Source organism: Canis lupus, chromosome 8, assembly GCF_048164855.1.
Source record: "Canis lupus baileyi chromosome 8, mCanLup2.hap1, whole genome shotgun sequence".
Taxonomy (NCBI): Eukaryota; Metazoa; Chordata; class Mammalia; order Carnivora; family Canidae; genus Canis; species Canis lupus.
In genome coordinates this window covers 65,708,164-65,727,527 of record NC_132845.1, presented here as the reverse complement: position 1 = coordinate 65,727,527, position 19,364 = coordinate 65,708,164, and the positions used below count along the sequence as shown (strand labels likewise).

The window sequence follows — 19,364 nt, the reverse complement described above, 5'->3', positions numbered from 1 at the left end:
TGCCCTGGAGTCTGGGTCTCGGGTTGGGACACCGGGTGCTGGGGCGTCCAGGGGTGGAGTTGGGATCTCGGGTCGGGCAGGCCGAGACCCAGGACCCACAGCGCCCTCCCTCACTCGCGCTCCTCTCGGGGCGCTTCCTCTCGCGCCACGCACGCCCCCTCTGGGAGTCGCGCTCGACCCCGCGTGACCGGAAGTGGCCCCCCGTGGGCGCGGGCGGGGCGGGGCCCGGCGGCGGCACTTCCGGTGCCCACGCGCCGCCGCCGCGCAGCTCCGGGGCCGTCACTTTGTGTAGCGCGGGGCGCGCAGGCCCGGCCCGGCCCCGGCGTCCGGCGGCGGCTCGGCCGGCCCGGCGCGCGCGCGGTGAGTGGGCGGCAGGTGCGGGCGGCCGGGCGCGGGGCGCGGGGTCGGGTCGGGCGGCCGCTCCACGCCGGCGCGGGAGGCCGCGGGAGGCCGCGGGGAGGCCGCGGGGCCGGAGGGGCCGGGCCTGGGCCTGGCGGGGCTGGAGCGGAGCGCGGGCAGGGCCTTGGGAGGCCGCGCCCACGGCCGGCGCGGCGCACGGCTCCTCGCCCCGGCCGGCGCGATGGGGGCGGGCCCGACCCCCGGGGCGGGTGGAGGCCGGCAGCGCGGGGCCGGCGGGCTGCGGAGGACACGCGCGAGTCTTCCGGAGCTGCCCGCCGCCGGCTAGGCCCGAGGGGCGGGGGTTGGGCCGTGGCCGCCCCCGGGGACACACCCATCCAGGAGGGGCTGTCAGCGCCGCGGCCTCTTCGCGCGGCCCCAGCCCGATAAGCCCCCTGGAGGGATGGAAGTGGCTTGGCTGGGCGCCCCGTGAGCTTGCTCAGTGACCTTGGGGGCCTCGTCTGGGTCCTCCCTCTCTGCAGATGGAGGCCCGGGTGGGCTGCTGTGCCGTCGGCTACTGCTGGGCGTCGGGTAGGGGAGCCCATCCCTGGGGTTGGGCAGGGTCTGGGCTGCCCCAGGCGGCCACAGAGGTGGGAAAGGGGTGGGTCTTCGGTGGAGGACGAGGTGGGTAGGGAGAAGGCGAGGTGGGCGGGAGGATCAGACTCCTAGTTGCACCTGTGTGGGGAGACTTTGGTGCTCCGTCTGGTTCAACAAGTGTTGGCAGGTCTGGGGAGCTGGCCAGCATGGTGAGGGGCTGGCCTGGGGGAACTGGGATGGCTGCATGCATACAGATGCACCAGGAGCAGATCCTGGGAAGTAGGGGAGCCCAATCCACGGACACACAGTGAGGATCCTAGTAGTCAAGGAAGGAAGGGTTCTTGGAGAAGACAAAAACCTGGAAGGCGTTGAATAACAGGGGTGTGGTGAGGTCGGTCACCGAGAGGGAGGGAAGGGACCTAGATACATGTGCACCCACACATTTCTCCTTCTCTATGTAGGTTCCTTGACCTGGGGACTTTTGTGGAGAGTTTCTAACAGTTTCCAAACTTTGCTACTTTTTTCATTCTTGTCATTCTCCCTTCTCTCCATGGAGGGTGCCTTGTCATCCTCAGCTCCAAGTGTCTGCAGTGCTGTATCCTAGGATGCATGGCCCAGGTGGAAAGAAGGGTCTGGGATGATGTGGGGGTTTATGTTCATGAGGCTGCTTACTTGACCCTCTGTGACTTCTGACCTGGAATTGGATGCCTGGAACTGGGCAGAGTGAGTGTCCGTAGGCTGACAGGATGGGAAGAAAGGAAAGCATGAGGGTCTGGGGGAGTGTGCCCAGCATGCAGCTGCCTGATGATGCAGAAGGAACCTGGTGCCTGAGTTACTGAAGTCTGTTTTCCAGGATGATTCTGTTCTCGATTCTGGGTTGAGGCATGTGGGGGTGTCTGGCTGTGCTAGGCCATGGTTGCATCTGCAGGGTGAGTGCCAACCCCTTCCCTTCTCTGGTTACCAGCAGGTACATTTTTGGGGAGAAGGGACTTCAGGCCACAGCTTCTTCAAAGGCAGAGATTCTTAGTGCTTCTGGAGTGGGTTCCATCTTGAAGAACCCTGAAGAGTGGTCAGTCTATTCTGGAATGTGCCAGTGCAGCCAGAATACTGAGATGTTTTGTTTTTAATGAGCTCTACACCCAATGTGGGGCTTGAACTCACAACCAGGAGATCAAGAGTCATGTGCCTTACTGACTAAGCCAACCAGGCACCCCTGAGTTTTTAAAAGCTCATATTCATCACATTGATTACAGACTTTAGAGTCACTTCCTTAATAAATATTTGAGTGTTTGCTCTGTGTCTGGCACGAGGAGGATTCGGAGGTGAACAAAGGGACCTTCCGTCTTCCTGCAACTGATCATGTACTTGGGGAGACAGGCAGTAAGCAGTTCCAAAAATATATAAAAATGAGGTGCTGTGAGGGCAGAGCTCATGGAACTGTATGAAATGGGGCCCAGGAGACTCCCTCCAGAGGATCAGTGAAGAGGAAAAGCAAGTTCTAGGGAAAAGGAATGTCATGGGCAAAGGTCCAGAGGTGGGACCAGCAGGGGGCCACTTTATTCCAAAGCCCTAGGGTTTTCTTCTTTAGTAAGTGGGTCCTTGGATACAGCAGACTGGCCTATGGGAGTCTGCTCTGGATGGTGACCAGGCAGGAGGCAGCTCTGCTGGGCTTGGTGTGGTATTTGGGTTCAGCCAGGATTTGCAGCCTGAGGCCTGGGTGATGAAAGCCTTCTGTGGGTCCTCAGGTGGGTGGAGGTTAGGAAACGTTTGCTGTGCATTCTCAATGCCCTGAGTGCTGGGTAGGGCTGCATCTTCTTGGCGGTGGCTTGAGTAGCATATGGCACACATGTCTGTCTACACCTCGGCGCCTTTACAAGCCTGAAGAGCTATGGAGACCAACAGCACTGGCTTTGGGGTGGCCCACCAAGGCATAGCTCTTCCCCTGTGACCTTGGATTCAGGAACGGTAAATCTGCAATCTAGTCAGATAGAGGGGAGAATGAGGAGCGGGACAGAGGTAGCTTCGGGGTGCCCGTGCATTCCACCCCCTGGACCGGGGCCTTGGTGTACTGGGAGGCCTTAATGAATGCTCCACATTCCCTAGCTGTTTAAGTGTGGATTTAAAGCAGCAGCTTAGAGCGCTTCAGAAAATGAGTGTGTGTTGCCTTTTTAATAGAAAAGCGATGAGTTGTGGAATAAGAGCTATTCACAGAGCAGGTTTCTCATAGGTTCCCAGGGTTCTGAGCCGTTCTCATGACCCTGTGCATCTTTATGTGGGGGCCCCTGTCCCATTGTAGGGGTTCTGTGGCAGATGTCTACCGGTAGAGCTGGTTGAGGTACGGGTGGGCCCAGCTGTCCCATGTGGCCTGACATTGCAGTATCCTTCTGGCATTCATACCCTCATCCCAAGATTTTGGGGTTGCTGTGTTTGCAGTGGGCTTGAAGCTCTTTGGAAATAGCCCTATTTAGGTCTTAGGTGCTGATGGGGTTGGTGCTGGGTGATGGGCTCATTTTTAAGCTTTCATTCAAAAAGAAGCCATGGAAATTGACTTATCAAAATTCTGACTCTGTCTTGCCCTTGGGCCTCCACTGGGCTGGTAAAGGGTGTGTGCCCAGGAGGGAGGAGTGGCCCCTGGACCTGTAGCCTGCTGTCCATCAAGTCTACCACCCTTGGTCTGGGCCGTGGGGCAGCATGGCTGTGTCTCTCCAGAGCACTTGGGCTGAGCCAGCTGTGATGTTGGGGTGCGTAGGACCCTATAAGCCACTGGGGTTATGATGGTTCTCTCCTGGGATCATCTGATCCTTAAATTTGAAGAGATGTCACAGGATATTTTAGATCATCTTTGCTGGTCCAGTGATGAACCAAATCTCTGTGATCCACTGAAATTTTTTCAGATGCTCTGTACAGAGCAAGGGGCAAGGGAGGTGCAGAGGGTAACACATATGCCGCCTCTGGCAGGAAGGAGCCTGACCTGCTGGTCTTTCCTTGCACCCCTGCGCATGCCCAGGCCTCTCCTCCCATAGCCCTGCCGGCACAGTGTGGGCATTGAGAGCTGGTTTAGCTGTTCCTCCCAGGCTGCACTCACCCCATTCAGCCAAAAGTGGGCCACTCTTGGCCGTGTTGCCTGGACTCCCTGTTCTTCATGGCCCCTGAGGATCAAGACCTGGGCTAAATCCCTGATTTACTTCAAGAAAGCACCACCGTTCATACCCAGCACATAATTGCTGGCAAGAAAGAGTTGAGGCCGCATAATGGGGTCATGGAGAGGGGCTCTGTGGTTTTTCGGGGTACAGAGTGTCCCAGTTGTGCCACGTGCGATCGTGGAAAGAGCCCCAGTCCTTCTTCAACTCTGGTGCCGTTACTGTCTAGTGGGGGAGATAAATCCTGCCTCCGTCAGGGCGGTGTGAGGCTCTAGGAGCAACTCGAGTGAGTGTGCCGTAGGTGGCTCATCACTGCCACCCGACTGTGTTTCAGGCCGAGCTGAGGCTGTCCTCCGGGGAAGATGGCAGCCCCGCGTGTGACTCCAGACTCACCAGCCACGCAGCTGGCGAAGGCAGAGGATGGGTTGGAATGTGGCCCTGCTCAGGAGGAAGAAGAGGAAGAAGAAAAGGGGGAAGAGGTGGAGATAGAGGAGGAGGAGGAAGAAGAGATCATGGTGGAAGAAGGGGAGGACAAGGAGGTGGTGGAGGAAGAGGAGGAGGGGGGGCGGGCAGGGCACGTGGATCAGGTTGAGGTGGAGTTGGAGGAGGACGAGGACGTGGAGGACGCGGTGGCAGAGGAGCAGAGTCTGATGTTGGGGACCCAGGAGCGTCTAAGCCGTGGCAGTGATGCCAAGTCCCCAGTTCTTCAGGAAGAGGGTAAGAAAAGGAACTGGCTCCTGGGGGCGACTGTGGGGGCTTGGGAGGGCAGGCGGGAGAGCTCTTGGGCCCGACATGCTTGGAGCTGGAGCATCAGGACCCAGGAGCTCCTGACCCTGCTTGCTGTCCCAGCAGAGGTGACCGTGAAAGCGGGCCCCTCAGAGATCTTCTCCTCAGCCTTGCAGGCCGCCCGGGGTCCAGCCACACCTAGGGATGAGGACCTAGAGGATGATGAGGAGGAGGAAGAAGAGGAAGACGAGGAAGAGGAGGAAGAGGAAGAGGAAGAGGATGACGATTCTCTGACAGCTGGATCTCAGGTGAGCTGCTCTCTTGTTTGGAGCTCAGTTAACCAGGGAGGGTTTCCTGAGAGGGGGCTTGGTACCTACTGTCCTAGAGACCCCTGTTGGCAAAGCTGAGGCACTGTGGACCCTGTGGTCCTCAGGTTGAGCTTAGGCTGGGAGCAAGGACGAGGTGGCAAGAAGCAAGTGGGAAGCAAGCCCTTGGCATGTGGTTCCATTTTCCTGGGGCCCAACACTTCCCAGGCCATCATGTCTTGATGATGTTGACTGCCACTCACTGGGCTGCATTGTGTGTAGTTCCTTCAAAGGCCTGGCTCTCCCCCAGGGCTGGGCTGCGTCCCCTGACCTCAAGTGCCTGTCACCTGTCTGGGCTCTGGTTTCCTGCTGAGCCCAGTTAGATTGGGCACCAGTGCCCCGAGTCAGCGTAGCTGATGCCATGTCCTCACCCGGGTGTGGGCCCTCACACTGCTGATATGACTACTGGCTTAAGCTGGATGATGATGTAGAAGGGGAGGATACAGCCTCCCTCTCAGAGCCTTGGGCTTGAGCCTCATGGTCTCCTGACCTCAGCATGAGTCTTGGCTCTGCCCCCCACGAGCTGGGCATTCGCTGCCTCTGAGCTTGGGTTCCTAATCCCTGAGTGGAAGTGGGTTCCTTGCCTTCTAAGGCCACAGCAAGGATCAGACACCTTCCGTACTGTTGGGCCTGTGCAGGCCTGTCAGTGATGGGATGTCAGGCTGCATCCCTGTTACAGGACCATGGTCAGCTCTCTTCTTGAAGAGATTTTCTGTTGCTCATTTTATAGGGGCTCCCCTGCCTCTCTCCTAGGGCAGCTCAGGGCAGTGGCCAGGGCGCTTTGTTTTCCAGGGGCTGGTAACCTTTGAAGATGTGGCTGTGTACTTCTCATTAGAGGAATGGGAAAGGCTGGATACAGACCAGCGAGACCTTTACAAGGATGTCATGCAGGAAAACTATGGGATCCTGGTGTCCTTGGGTAAGCAGGGAAGCTTCCTGGTGTGATGGCTGCCGGCAGCCTAGCTGTTTGGGAGAGTGGCTTCTGAAGCCCCAGGATCTAGGAGCGGGAGGTCCTGGAGCCAGCCCACCTCTTAGGGGAAGTCCTAGGGACTACCTGTCTTCTGGATGGGGCTGTGTTCTGGGGTCTCCACGGTGGCCCATAAGTGCTGTAAGCCAGGTGGATGTGTTCTGGGAGCTGCCAGTCTGGTGCTGGTCTCTGTGCTGTATACTCCCTTAGAGGCCACCGGGGGTGAGGAGTCAGATGATAGAGGAGACGAAGGTGTGGAGGGGCTCAGCAGGAGAGCTGCAGGTATTGGGACAAAGCTCCAGATTCATGAATGTGGGATTTCCCCCAGGGTGGAGGCCGGGAGGTAGGAGGGCTGGTCCTTAGAAGGATGGAGAAGAGGGGAGAGAAAGTGAGGAGCTGGTTGCCATGTTGGGGATGGCACTCTGTGGGGTGAGGGCAGGGCCTGCCCAGAGTGGCCCTGCAGCTGTCTGTGTTTCTCTTGTGGCCAGGATACCCAATCCCCAAGCCAGATCTGATCTTCCGGCTGGAGCAAGGAGAGGAACCCTGGGTCCCAGATAGCCCCCGTCCTGAGGAAGGAGACATTGTCACTGGCGTCTACACAGGTGAGTAGGACATGGAATCTTGTGGGGTTTCTGCTGACAGAGCTCCTCAGAGCTTTGCCAGACTTTGGCCTGACCTGAGCTCTCTGCCATAGCCTTGGTGCTGGTGGTCTGGGATGTGGAGTGGGCCATGTGGAGACAGGGAGATGGCCATGGTCTAACCTCTGCCTTTGTGGGTTGGCTTCTCTTGATTCTAGCCCGTGGAAGTCCAAGGCTGGGGAATCCTTAGAGAATCTATGGGTCCCTCTTAAGAACCTTTGAAAATGTCCCTGTCTTTGCCTTGGAGCCTCTCATTGTTTTTGGTTTTTTGGTTTTCTTTTTTTGGTAAGTGAGGGCCAGTTCAGTGTTTGACTCGGAGGGACCAAGTGCAGGAGATGGGCAGACTCTCCAAGAGGGCTGGTGCTCACCTTTCAGGTTCCCACACTCGAGCTGGTCCTGTAGCTTTTCTACCCATTTAGCTATTTCTGAGCGAAGGGTCTTGGAGGCAAGCTGCTGGCCTGGGTGGGCAGCTCTGTACCTTCCAGAAAGGAGATTTTGGAGGGATGTATACAGGAAGTGTTCAGGGTGGCAAATTCCTCTGGAGACTGCCAACATGGCTCTGGCTCTGTTCTTTCAACTTTCTGAGCTTCACTTTACTCACATGGAGAAGAATTTGAACTAAATCCATAACTTCCAAACTGAGGATGCAGGACTGGTTCAGTGGAGGCTCTTCAGGAGGTCTGTGAGTGAGGCTCGGTGTTTCAGAGAAGTCTGTGGAGGCTCTTTCCCTACCAGTGTGTCTGCCTTCGGGCTGGAGTGACCTCACCCTAGTGAGAGACAGTGGATGGCTCATGCCCATCACATGCCTGGAGAGACTCAGAGCAACTCATAGACAATACAAAAACAGAAAAGCACAGACAATGTTGCTAGGCCTTTGTGTGTACTCTTCAGAGTATTGTTTCATTTACTCTGTCTCCTCACAACGACCCTGCGCAGTGGCAGGGAAGAGGTGGCCAGTATACCTCGCAGATGAGGAAATGGACTTGAAAGTGGTGTCTAAGTGGCTTGACCGAGGTGGGCTCAGCCCCAGGGTTCACTTTCCATGGGGTTGCAGAATGTCCTTCTTGCCCTGGGTCTCCATGGTCTGCTGAGCCCTCTCTCGGAATCTTTCCTGGGCTTCAGAGGTGGGTGGGCTGTGGCTGGCAAGACCATCATAGCCACTTCCAGGATGAGTCTGGGACAGAGGTGGTATTTCACAGGGGGTCTCAGTGGGAGGTGGACCCTGTTTATGGACACATCTCAGAAAAGCCACCTGCAGATAAAGGGGCCACAGGCCTGCCTTGATCAGTCTCATCATTTGGGCTAGATGTGCCCCCGTTCTCCATGCTTCTTGGAGGCTCCTGGGTTACAGCCTTTTGCAGGCTTCAGCATGGGTGGTTCTCATAACGTGACCTGTGAACCTGGCTGGAGTTTGGCAGTACCCCAAGGAGGCTGGCTAGCTGGGCCAGTGCCCTTCTCTTCTCCTGGCTAGTCACTGGGCTCAAAGTTCCCCCTGTCTCCACCCCTGCTGCACAGGGAGCCCAAGGTGGGTGCAGGCATAATCTTAGATATGTCCCTGTCTGCTGGGAAGGGGTACAGTTGCCAGGGTTGGGTCAGCTGCAGTGGGGCAAATTCATCTAAGGCCATTTTTATTTATTTTTGAGACAGTGAGAGAGAGCATATGCAAGCATGTGTGTGAGTAGGGCGAGGGGCAGTGGGAGAGGGAGAGATAGAGAAAGAATGCTAAAGGCTGACTTCCTGCAGAGCATGGAGCCTGAACTCGGGGCTCGATCCCAGGACCCTGAGACCATGACCTATGCTGAAATCAAGGGCCAGCCAGTTAACTGACTCAGCTACCCAGGTGTCCCATCTAAGGCTTTTCTTAACTATAACTATGGTCTGTTTGCTAAATGGTCTCCCTTCCCTTTTCTCCCTGTTCTCATTTCTGTGTGGCCAAGTCCATTGAGAATGAATTGCTGGGTCTGAGCGAGATGGATGCTGACTGTTCAGAGCCTGACGGAGTTTCTGGATTTCTCAATTGTAGTATGGCAAAACAGAAATGTATTCCTCCTTGTGCTTCTTGAAAAAGTGGGCCAAAAGATTTGGACTCTGGCCAGATTTGCCTACTCAGGTGCCCCATGCCCTGCGCCACGCTGGTTTGAAGGCTCCTGCTCTGCCTTCTGGCTCCACGCTCCGGCTCCCAGACCAGGGCCACCACCTCCAGCTCACCTCTTTTTTTAAAGATTGATTGATTGATTGATTGATTATAGATATAGCGAGGGAGAGGCAGAGACACAGGAGGAGGGAGAAGCAGGCTCCATGCCGGGAGCATCCGAGTCCTGATGCAGGACTCGATCCCAGGACTTGAGGATCGCGCCCTGGGCCAAAGGCAGGCGCTAAACCGCTGAGCCACCCAGGGATCCCCTCCTCACCTCTTCTGACCCCACTCCCTTTCCTACGCTTTTCTCCTCACCTGGCTTAGGGCATAGATAGCAGCACCCTGTCTTTGTGGGAGCCCCTGGCAGGACCCCATTTCCTGTCCACGTCTGCACCGGAGCAGGAATCACGGCTGGAGAATAGCCTGCCTACCGGCTGACCACACCTTCTGAGGATGCTACCACCACCCAGGCCTGGCAGTCTGGCCTTGTGTCTTTGTTGTGTCTTTCTGCTCTCGGAGATGGACCTTTTAGGCCCTCGGGACCCCACATGGTCCTGGTTTCTGAGCTGCCTTCCTGGGTGCTTCTTCACCTACCTTTGCTTGTTTACGAGACCAGGACAGTACTGTGTCCTCTCTGTTCTCTCTCAGTGACTGGGGCCGGAGCTTTCAGTACCACATACATTTACACTGCCCATCCTCAGCTTCTTTCTCCAGCCCTCGCCTTGTCTGCCTGTCCATCTGCTTGACATCTCCACTCACTTATCTGATGGATTTTTCAAAGCGAGTCTGAAACTGAAATGGCACTGCTTCTCCTACCCCTGGCCCCCCTTGCAGCATCCTTGGACCCTGAGTGGGCCTAACTGCATGCCTCAGTAGTACTTGTGACTCGGCCTCCCTTGCCTCACCCTGTCCCAGGCTTCCATAAGGCCATCAAGCATGTGGCCACAGATGTTCCCACCCAAGCTGCCTCTGCCTTTCCCTCCAGCAGCTTCCCTGTGTACTTGGCAAAGCATCTGGGCCCTTCTCTGGCCTTGAGGCCTGCCGCTCCCCCCAAGCTCATCTCATGAACTCTTAGCTCGTCAGGCCCACAGACCACCTTTCTCTTCAAGCTCTTGCCTGCCTCAGGGGTGTTTTGCCTACTGTTCCCCTGTCGAGAGTGCCTTTTGTGTGGCTGGCTCAGCTCTTAGGACTCCATTCAAGCCCCATGGTCTCTGAGTATACAGACTTTGGGAGCACCCCCTCCTGCATCACTCCAGGATGTCCCCCCGGATTTACAGCAAACAGTGCTGTCTGAAATGGTCCTGCCCAGATATTTGCTTCCTCATTTCCTGTCTGCCGCCTCCGGCAGACACTATAAGAGCTGGCACTGTATATTGTCCACCCCTGTGCTGTCTCCAGCGTGGGCCTGGCACCCAGCAGGCCAGCAGCTGATCGCCCTCCTTGGCTACTATTCTTGCCCCTCATGTGAAAGTGAAGGATGGCAGAGAAATATAGCATGCAGGATTACATCTGCTTAAAGATGACCTGGGAAAGGATAGAGATAAAAGCAGTAAGAGAACACCAAGGTGAAAGAATCCCATGGTCAGTGAACACAATCTGTGGTTTTGGAGAGGAGGAAGTCAGGAACAGCTGTGGAGTGGAAGCTCAGGCCTGGCACCAGCCTGCATGTAGTCCCTACCTCACATAGCCCTTGAGCACCTGGGCTGAGTACCTGGGCTGAGCACCTGAGCTGGGCACCTGAGCACCTGGGCTGAGCCTCTGGGCTGGGCTTGTCTGCCCACAGGAGAACTGGGGTCAGGGGAGGTTAGTCCTTAGTGTGGGTCTTCCCTTCCTTTGCCACCCCCTGAGCGGGTCTTAGATGTCCCTGTATCCCCCTTTTTTATAAGCCAGGAATAAGGTACTTGGGTTCTGTCTTGCCTCAGACCCCTGCACTTGGTGTAGGCAGGTGGAAAGAACCAGGAAACACTCCATGTGAAGAAGAGCTAGGCCTCAGGATCCTGTTAATAACTGGCCCTTGGTATGATATTCATGGTACAAATGAGGATACTGAGGCCAGAGAGGTCATTTCCAGTGATGGGGATGTGGGCCCTGTCCTCCTGGGAGGACAGATTCCAGTACAGAAGCCTGGCCCTGTCAGGAGTTGCCATCTCCCCCACACCTGAGTATAGCCCTAGTCACCAGATTCTTGCCCAGTGGGAAGAAGGGGCAGCTGACTAGCTGGAGAAAGGAGCCCACCTGCAGCTTTGGGCTCACCAGCCTGTGTCCAAGTCCCCCTCTTGTAACTGACCCTAGGTAGGGGGCTCTCCTTAAGCCCACCTCAAGTCCCTGGGTCTGGATGGAGAAGTCAGGAGCAGGTGTTGACTTCACTCACAGGCTCCCACAGACATGGATTTGGTCAGAGCAAACCCACAGCTGACTCTCCATAGGGCCTGGGTCAGGTTGGGCCTGGGACAGGCCTCTGGGTTCCTGGACAGGGGCAGAGGTGGTTCGGGGGCAGGAGTCATAGAAACAATGGCATGGGTCTCAGAGCTTTGTGTTGGTTGTGCTGAGCAGCTCAGAGATGGTTGTGCGGAGCAGCTCAGAGATGGAGGTGCACCAGGCATGTGGTTTGGGGGCGTTTATCTTCTCCAAGGCCCTTTGATTAGTGCCTGGGTAGGGCACCTACTGGAGGTGCCCTGGGGGCTCTCCTGACAAGGCCACTGGTCAGCCTCTGGGATTGTTATTGGGCCTCAGAGCACTGGTTCCAGCCTAGCTAATCATCACCCAGGGTCATAGTCCTTGGGAGCAAATGTCTCAGGGAGATGAAACAGCAGCTCTCACTTCCCAGAGTCCTCTTTTCTACCCTACTCCTGTGGGTTCTGGAAGAAGCAACTGTGTTTGACCTTATGGGCCACTGTAACAAAATACCCTCTCACCCATCTTGTAAAAGCATTTTCTCTGCCCTGGCTCTTGTCTCACAAGTAGACCTGGTAAGTGCTCACTTGGATTCTAGCAGACTCCCTGGGAACGGGGTCCCCGTTGCAGCCTGGAGTGACCCTTCCACTGGACACCCCTACTCCAGGGCCCAGCCTCCAGACCCTGGCCCACTTTGGTGATAGAAGGACAAGGGAATAGACCCTGGCCTCAGGGCACGCTCGTCTTCCTCTGTATCACCTTCAGTGGCCCTGCTGTCTCCGGAGATCTTGGGGTGCAGCCAGCTCTGCCCCAGGTCATGGCTGCTCTTACTGTCCTTCGCTTGGTGTCAGTGGTGCTGTCCAGCACTTTGCCATGTGGTTAGTGTTTTCTCAGGCTTGGATAAGCAGCTGTAGCAGCTCTGGAGGTCCCTCCCATGGTCGCTCCCTCTGGAGAGCTGGTGGTTCAGCAGCTTGAAGTGGAAGCAGGACAAGGCTCACCTTTCCTGGGGTGTGTGGGGGGCTTTCTGCTGCTCCCAAATTGCGAGGAAGAGTTGTTCTGGGTGAGTCACTGGAGCCAGGTACACCCTTCCCAGTTCTGAGTGGCTGAGGTTGCATTTTGGTGGGCCTTCATTTGACCTGCATGTCTGCTCTGTGTCCAGTGGGTGCTCACCCTGGCTAGGTGCTGAGGTGCACACAAACCCCACTAAGACATTGACCTTGTTCCTCATTTTGAAGTCCCCCTGCCTTAGGGGGGCCTCTGATTCTAATTACACAAGACCCTCACCTGAGTCTTGTAGCAAATTCCTTTTGAGACTCATAGAAGGAATTCCCAGCTGAACTGCCTGTCCCTCCACCACCCCGTCTCATCAGGGTGCTCCAGCCTCTTCTGAGGTCTTCAAAGGGCCACCCACGTCCCATCACCCACTCATGGCTCTGAGTGGCAGATGGAGGTAAACTGAGCTTAGTTCAGGAAACTTTGGTCTCTTATTTTAAAGCTCATTTTTATTATAACATTGTAATACTAACTGTAGAAAACTTGAAAGTATTGCAATTATGAAAAAATAAAATAACCCATTTCTGTATCCCTTTAAATGATGCATTTCTTTTTTCTTTTACAGCTGAAATCATGCCAGAACAGTTGTGTGTCTGGCTTTATTTCACCCCAAGCTGTGCTATTTTCCCATATGACCATATCACCGTATGTGTAGAGTGCCATACAGAATACAGGACAAGGGCTGAGCCAGAATGGGCAGCCCTCCTGGGGCCCGACCTTCCCTTGGGGGCAAGACTCAGTGATCCAGACTCACCCAGCCAGGTGATGCCTGACACTGGCCACAGTTTGGTGGTGGGCCCACATGGGGTAGAAGAGGGCTTCCTACCCTCAGAGCTTGAACCTTCCAGAAACTAGGATTCTGAGGTGGGCTACACCATGGTGTGCCACCACTGTGGACACACCTGGGGCAGAGTGTACCTGAGGAAGTAGGTGCACAGGTGCTTTGGAATACCTGGGGCCACCATGGCTCAGGCGGTTTACCCCCTCTGTTTCTTGTGCCTGCTCCATAAACATCAGTTCCTTCCCAGGTGTGATGGCAGGCATGTCAGCACTCCATCTTATAAAAGAGAAAACCCTCCAGGCCTGACTCCATGTCCACACTCTGCACTAAAGTGAGAGGTCAGGGTGCAGTTTGGCAGATGAGGTAGAGAACAACAGGGCTTTGGGGAGCAGATGTCCTTGGTCTTCTGTGATGGCAAGGTACTTGCAGTTCCCCCAGTGTTAGCCAGCTTGGGGCTATTTCCCAAATGCACGGCTGCTACGAAGAAGTCAAGGTTTGGAGTGGCCTAGCAGGAAAACTTGGGCTGTGCTTGCTGGAGGCTGTTAGGATGAGCAGAGAGCTACGGCTCATGGCCCCTCTAGGTCTCCTTGGCTCAAGGCAGCCTTTTCAGGTTCTGCTCTGAGAGTGGAGGGGATGCTGAGCAAAGCCCAAATGCTTACAAAGGCAGGTCCTCAGCTGCAGGGTCCCAGGGCTGTGCTGGCACCAGAGCCTTGCTTGCCTTGGGCCAAGCAGGCCAGGGGCGGTGGTGGGGAGTGGCAGGGGTGGGTGGAGTTCTCTGGAAGACAAGGGGATTTGGGGAAAACAGCTCAGGGATCTGTTTTTCTGGCTACAGGACTCCTGTAATGGGCTTAGACCCTGGTCTCCCAGGAAGCTATAGGCAAGGTCACCAACTTTGTAGAGCTTGCTGTTCCTCAGCAGCATGGCAGGCCTTGGAGATCTGGAAGATGGATTAATTAGTTGATGCGATTTGAGGACAGGCCAAGAAATAATCTCAGCCTCCCCTAGGAGGGACACCCACGTGCATATTTCTCCCCTCCACAGAGTTCCCAGTAACTGGGGGAGGCAGTGGCTTTACTGTTCCCCGTGCCCTGGAACGCACACAGCCTCTCCCTTGGTGGAATGGAGAGGCACCCTGTCCCCAGACAGGATGGAGGCTCAGTGCTAGGGGTGCTTAGGGTCCCACTCAAGCTGTGATTTCTCTGGGGAGGAGCCTGCAAGGGGCTGCCTCAGCTTCCTCTCACCTCTCCCTTCTGGCTTTCCTTTGTCGCCTTCAGGGGCCTGGTTCTGGACCGATGACCTAGAAGACCACGAGGAGGAGGAGGACGAGGACTTCCTGGCAGAGGTGGCAGAGGAAGAGAACGAGCCCCCGGGGCTCTGGTCAGCTGCCTACGGCGTGGGGGACGTTCCTGGGACATGGGGCCCCGATGACTCTGATTCAGCGCAGACTCCGGAGGGGTGGGGTCCAGACCCCGGGGGCCTCGGGGGCCTGGCCCAGGGGTCGGAGGCGAAGCCCTTCCTGTCTGGCCGAGAGCCTGGTGCAAACCTGCTGGCACCCTGGGCGTTCCCTACCACCGTGGCTGCTCCGGTGGGGCGGCCCGAGACCACGTGCGACGTGTGTGGCAAAGTGTTCCCGCACCGGTCCCGGCTGGCCAAGCACCAGCGCTACCATGCCGCCGTCAAGCCCTTCGGCTGTGATGAGTGCGGCAAGGGCTTCGTGTACCGCTCACACCTGGCCATCCACCAGCGCACGCACACGGGAGAGAAGCCCTTCCCGTGCCCGGACTGCGGCAAGCGCTTCGTCTACAAGTCGCACCTGGTCACGCACCGGCGCATCCACACGGGCGAGCGGCCCTACCGCTGCGCCTTCTGCGGTGCGGGCTTCGGACGCCGCTCCTACCTGGTCACACACCAGCGCACGCACACGGGCGAGCGGCCCTACCCGTGCCCGCACTGCGGCCGCAGCTTCAGCCAGAGCTCGGCGCTCGCGCGGCACCAGGCGGTGCATACGGCTGACCGGCCGCACTGTTGCCCTGACTGCGGCCAGGCCTTCCGCCTGCGCGCCGACTTTCAGCGCCACCGGCGCGGAGGCGGGTGCGCGGAGGCGGGCAGCGACGGCCCTCGGCGGGAGCTTTGCGACACAGTAGCCGCGGCAGGGCCCGAGGAGGCCGAGGCCGAGGCCGAGGCCGAGGCCGGGCCGGAGGGGCCAGAGGAGGCCGAGGCTGGCGAGGCGGACGGAGAGGTCGAGGTCGAGGCGAGAGAGGAGGCAGTGGCGGTGGGGCCCACCCCCGGGAGCAAGGAGGACCCCGAGCCGGACAGGCGGTTCCTCGAGCTGGGCAATGGCCTGGGGGAGGGCGAAGGACCCTCTTCGCACCCCCTCGGCTTCCACTTTCCCGTGCACCCCAAGTCCTGGCTCCACCCGGACGGCTTCCCAATCCTGGGCCTCCCGGACTTTGGGGAGCGGCTGCAGGCCGACGGGCGCCCCCTGTCGGGACCCCTGGGGAGCCGGCTGGCCCTGGTGGAGGGCGCAGGGCTGACCTGCGACCCTTTCGGCGGCGGCGGGCCGGGGGGCGGGGGCGGCGGTGGGCTGCGCGCGTTCGCGCCGGCCGTCGGGGGGCTGCTGGCCGAGCCGGCACCCGCCGCGCTGGCGGAGGAGGAGAGCCCGTGGATCTGCTCCGACTGCGGCAAGACGTTCGGGCGCCGCGCGGCGCTGGCCAAGCACCAGCGCTACCACGCGGGCGAGCGGCCGCACCGCTGCGCGGACTGCGGCAAGAGCTTCGTGTACGGCTCACACCTGGCGCGCCACCGCCGCACGCACACCGGCGAGCGGCCCTTCCCGTGCCCCGAGTGCGGCGCGCGCTTCGCCCGCGGCTCACACCTGGCGGCGCACGTGCGGGGCCACACGGGCGAGAAGCCCTTCGTGTGCGGCGTGTGCGGCGCGGGCTTCAGCCGGCGCGCGCACCTGACCGCGCACGGGCGCGCACACACGGGCGAGCGGCCCTACGCGTGCGGCGAGTGCGGCCGCCGCTTTGGGCAGAGCGCGGCGCTGACGCGGCACCAGTGGGCGCACGCCGAGGAGAAGCCGCACCGCTGCCCCGACTGCGGCAAGGGCTTCGGCCACAGCTCGGACTTCAAGCGGCATCGGCGCACGCACACGGGCGAGAAGCCCTTCCGCTGCACGGACTGCGGCCGCGGCTTCGCGCAGCGCTCCAACCTGGCCAAGCACCGGCGCGGCCACACGGGCGAGCGGCCCTTCCCGTGCCCCGAGTGCGGCAAGCGCTTCTCGCAGCGCTCGGTGCTCGTCACGCACCAGCGCACGCACACGGGCGAGCGACCCTACGCCTGCGCCAACTGCGGCCGCCGCTTCTCGCAGAGCTCACACCTGCTCACCCACATGAAGACGCACCGCAGCGCGGCCGGCGCGCCCGGCACGGCGCCAGCGGCCCCTGCGTCCAAAGCCGAGGCGCCCGCCAAGGGGCCGCCGGGCGCGGGCAGCGGGCCCGGGGAGCGCGGCAGCACCCTGCTGGAGTTCGCGGGCGGAACGAGCTTCGGCTCGGAGGCCACGGCCACCTTCGCGGGGCCCTCGGGCGCCTACGAGGAGAGCATCCTGTGATGGCCCGAGGCCGACGGAGGTGCAGCCCGCTGGGCCGCCGGCCCCTTGCTCCTCTGGCCTCGGGGTGCTGAGGGCCCCAGTCCTGGTGCGGTGCCTTCCCCTCAGCCCCCGGTGCACCGCACCCCCCCGGCCTCGGGCGCCCCTCTGCCCGGCCCCAGGAAACCCGGCCGCCAAGCTCGTCCGGCCGTGCAGGGGGCGCGTGGGGAAAGGAGGACCGCGCGCGGAGGAGGCGAGGGCAGGGGGCGGCCACCTCGACCAAGACTGCGAGCCAAGCGGTAGGGATGGCAGGCGATGTTATTTATTTCACTCGGATTCCGATTGCGGTGGCCTGGGGGGCCCGTGGCTAATGAGTTTGTAAGTGGGTTGTACAGCGAGGGAGGGGAAGCCCTTGCGTCAAGGGGAGGGTGGGGTGGTCGAGAGCAGAGCATCCGGCTCCTCCCGTGGGTCTGGCTGACGACTTCTTCCCATTCCTCAGTGAGAAACTTCAGGGACCTTCTGGTCATTCGAGTGTGTCCCAGAAGTTTTAAGGACTGTGCGGGGCTAGGGGAAGCCTTTTATGGGTTTCCGGAGGACGATGTTCCTCCCTCCCCAGGGGGGACAGAGATGCAACTGGGAAGCTTTTATTCCGTCTACTGTGCATATTTATTTCCATCTCTTGTATGGCCTGAAGAATCTGGGGGGAGGAGGAACAGCCAGAAACCAAATTTGTGGCCCCAGGCGGATGGGTTGCAGGTGTTCGCAGGGTCCTGAGGGAGTTTGAAGCCTTATTCTGGGGGAGGGTCACTCACTCTCACCCCACTTGAGCACCTGGATCAGCCAGGCACTAGTTCTGCTGGGCAGGTTTTGGTCTCCGCCTCCCCCTTTGAGTCCTTCGGTACTGTCGCCTCTGGCAGCTGGAGGTGGCACACTCAGAGACCCTTGGGGGCGCCTGGCTGGCTGCTGCGGCCATGGCTCCAGCATTCACCTGCCCAGGTGCCACCTGCCCTGGAACAGGTGGACACATGGAGCCCTGCCCTCTGAGCTCAGTGCTTGTTTAGATTTAATAACCAGTTGTCAAGTGACAGGTCAGCAGCAGGATCATTTCTCACATCCCTCTGGGGTTAGGGCTCTATGACGTCTGCAGGTCCCTTTAACTCTGCTTCTGTCATTACTCTATGCTAGAAGCAAGTAGTGTTTCTGTTTAGAACCCCACGTCACAGGGTGGGCAGTCTGTGCAGTGGCAGTCCACCTCTGGGGGTGTGGGACTTGAGCCTATGGCTCCTTGACCAGCCAGGCACCCAGCTATGCAAGCCCCACACCTGGTGGGCACCCCACCTCCCCACTCCCCGGGCTGGGCCATGGGGAGCCACTGGGCAGGCAGCTGAAGTATGGCTCCCATGAGGTCCCTCCCTCTTTAATGCCTTTTGGGCCACTGTGAGTGGGGCCAGAAAACAGATTTTGAAGCAACTGCATTCCCTTTTAGACCTAGTTTCTTCTGTTTTAGTGTAGACATGGCCTCGGGGCCTGAGAGCCTACAGCCAGGCTGCTGGGGCTGGGGGCGGGGTAGGAGGCACGGTAGTTGGTGGGTGGGAAGGGGGTGTGGATGGTGGTGGTAAGAATTCACCTGGCGGGGTGGGTTGGGGTCCTGAGGAGGGCAAGGGTCCCAGGGGGCATTAGCAATGCTGGACGATGCCTTTCCTGTCCTCAGTTTCTTTCCTCTCCCTGTGGGACAGGAACCTCAGGGGCCAAGGGCAAGGTGGTGTAGCCCTGCATGGCTGAGGTTTGGCTCTGCGCTCATCCCTCCTTGTGCACCCCTTCGAGTGCATACCTGCGATGCCCCTCCTGGGCCCCAGTTGCTTCTGCCCTGGCCTGGAGCCGTCAGCAGGAGGACCTAGCTTTAATAAAGAGTGGAGAAATGAGCTTTCTGACTGGATTCCATGTTGTTGGCGCTCCTCAATGCCCTCAGGGAGGCTCTGCAAGGTCTCAGGCCTTTTTTTCTGGGAAAACAAACAAACAAACAAAAACCCAACTTGTTTTTTTTTTAGGAGTTTCTCCTTTCTGAAACTAGAATTGGCCTGTCTGGAGTCAGCCCAAGATGAGCTTTGGTTCCTGCTACCTGTGTCTACCAAGTCTTTCTGCGTGTCCCCAGCGGGCACCCCACATTGCCACGTACTCTGTAATACACCTATCTCGGGACCTTCTTAGGCTTAGGATTGTTTTCTCCAGTCTTCCCACGGTCAGAGGAGAGGGACCAGGTGCCCTTCCTGGGGGTCCAGACATGTGCTGAGTCATAGACGTTTCCTCAGAGGCCTCAACACTTCATAGGTTTAGCCAGGCTAATCTGCTCTGTGTCAGGGCAAAATGCATCTCCCTAGCACCCTCAAATACCTTCCTTTGAACTGATTTATTGACCACCTTCTCACCACATGATATCCCCACATCCCATAATCAGATCTGACCTCCCATTCTTTCCCAATGGATTTGGAAAATATGAACTATGAAGTAAACTCTCAGATATGATTTGAAGGCATTAGAATAGAAACCAGCATTTCAGTTAAAAATTTTAAAAAGGCTTTGAGTGGGCAGATGGATGTTAAGATCTGGTTAAAAAAAAATGATGGCCTTGAGGATCTTAAGGTCT

General features: G+C 58.2%; 1 protein-coding gene across 1 annotated transcript; it reads left to right on the top strand.

Moving 5' to 3' along the window:
• The first annotated feature begins 232 nt into the window (after positions 1-232).
• On the top strand, positions 233-18,642 carry ZNF316 (zinc finger protein 316). The gene is made up of 6 exons (XM_072836931.1): positions 233-360; positions 4,408-4,790; positions 4,968-5,107; positions 5,957-6,083; positions 6,620-6,733; positions 14,409-18,642. The coding sequence occupies exons 2-6, from the start codon at positions 4,436-4,438 to the stop codon at positions 16,742-16,744; spliced, it is 3,072 nt and encodes a 1,023-aa protein (XP_072693032.1). The 5' UTR covers positions 233-360; positions 4,408-4,435; the 3' UTR covers positions 16,745-18,642.
• Positions 18,643-19,364: the final 722 nt, after the last annotated feature.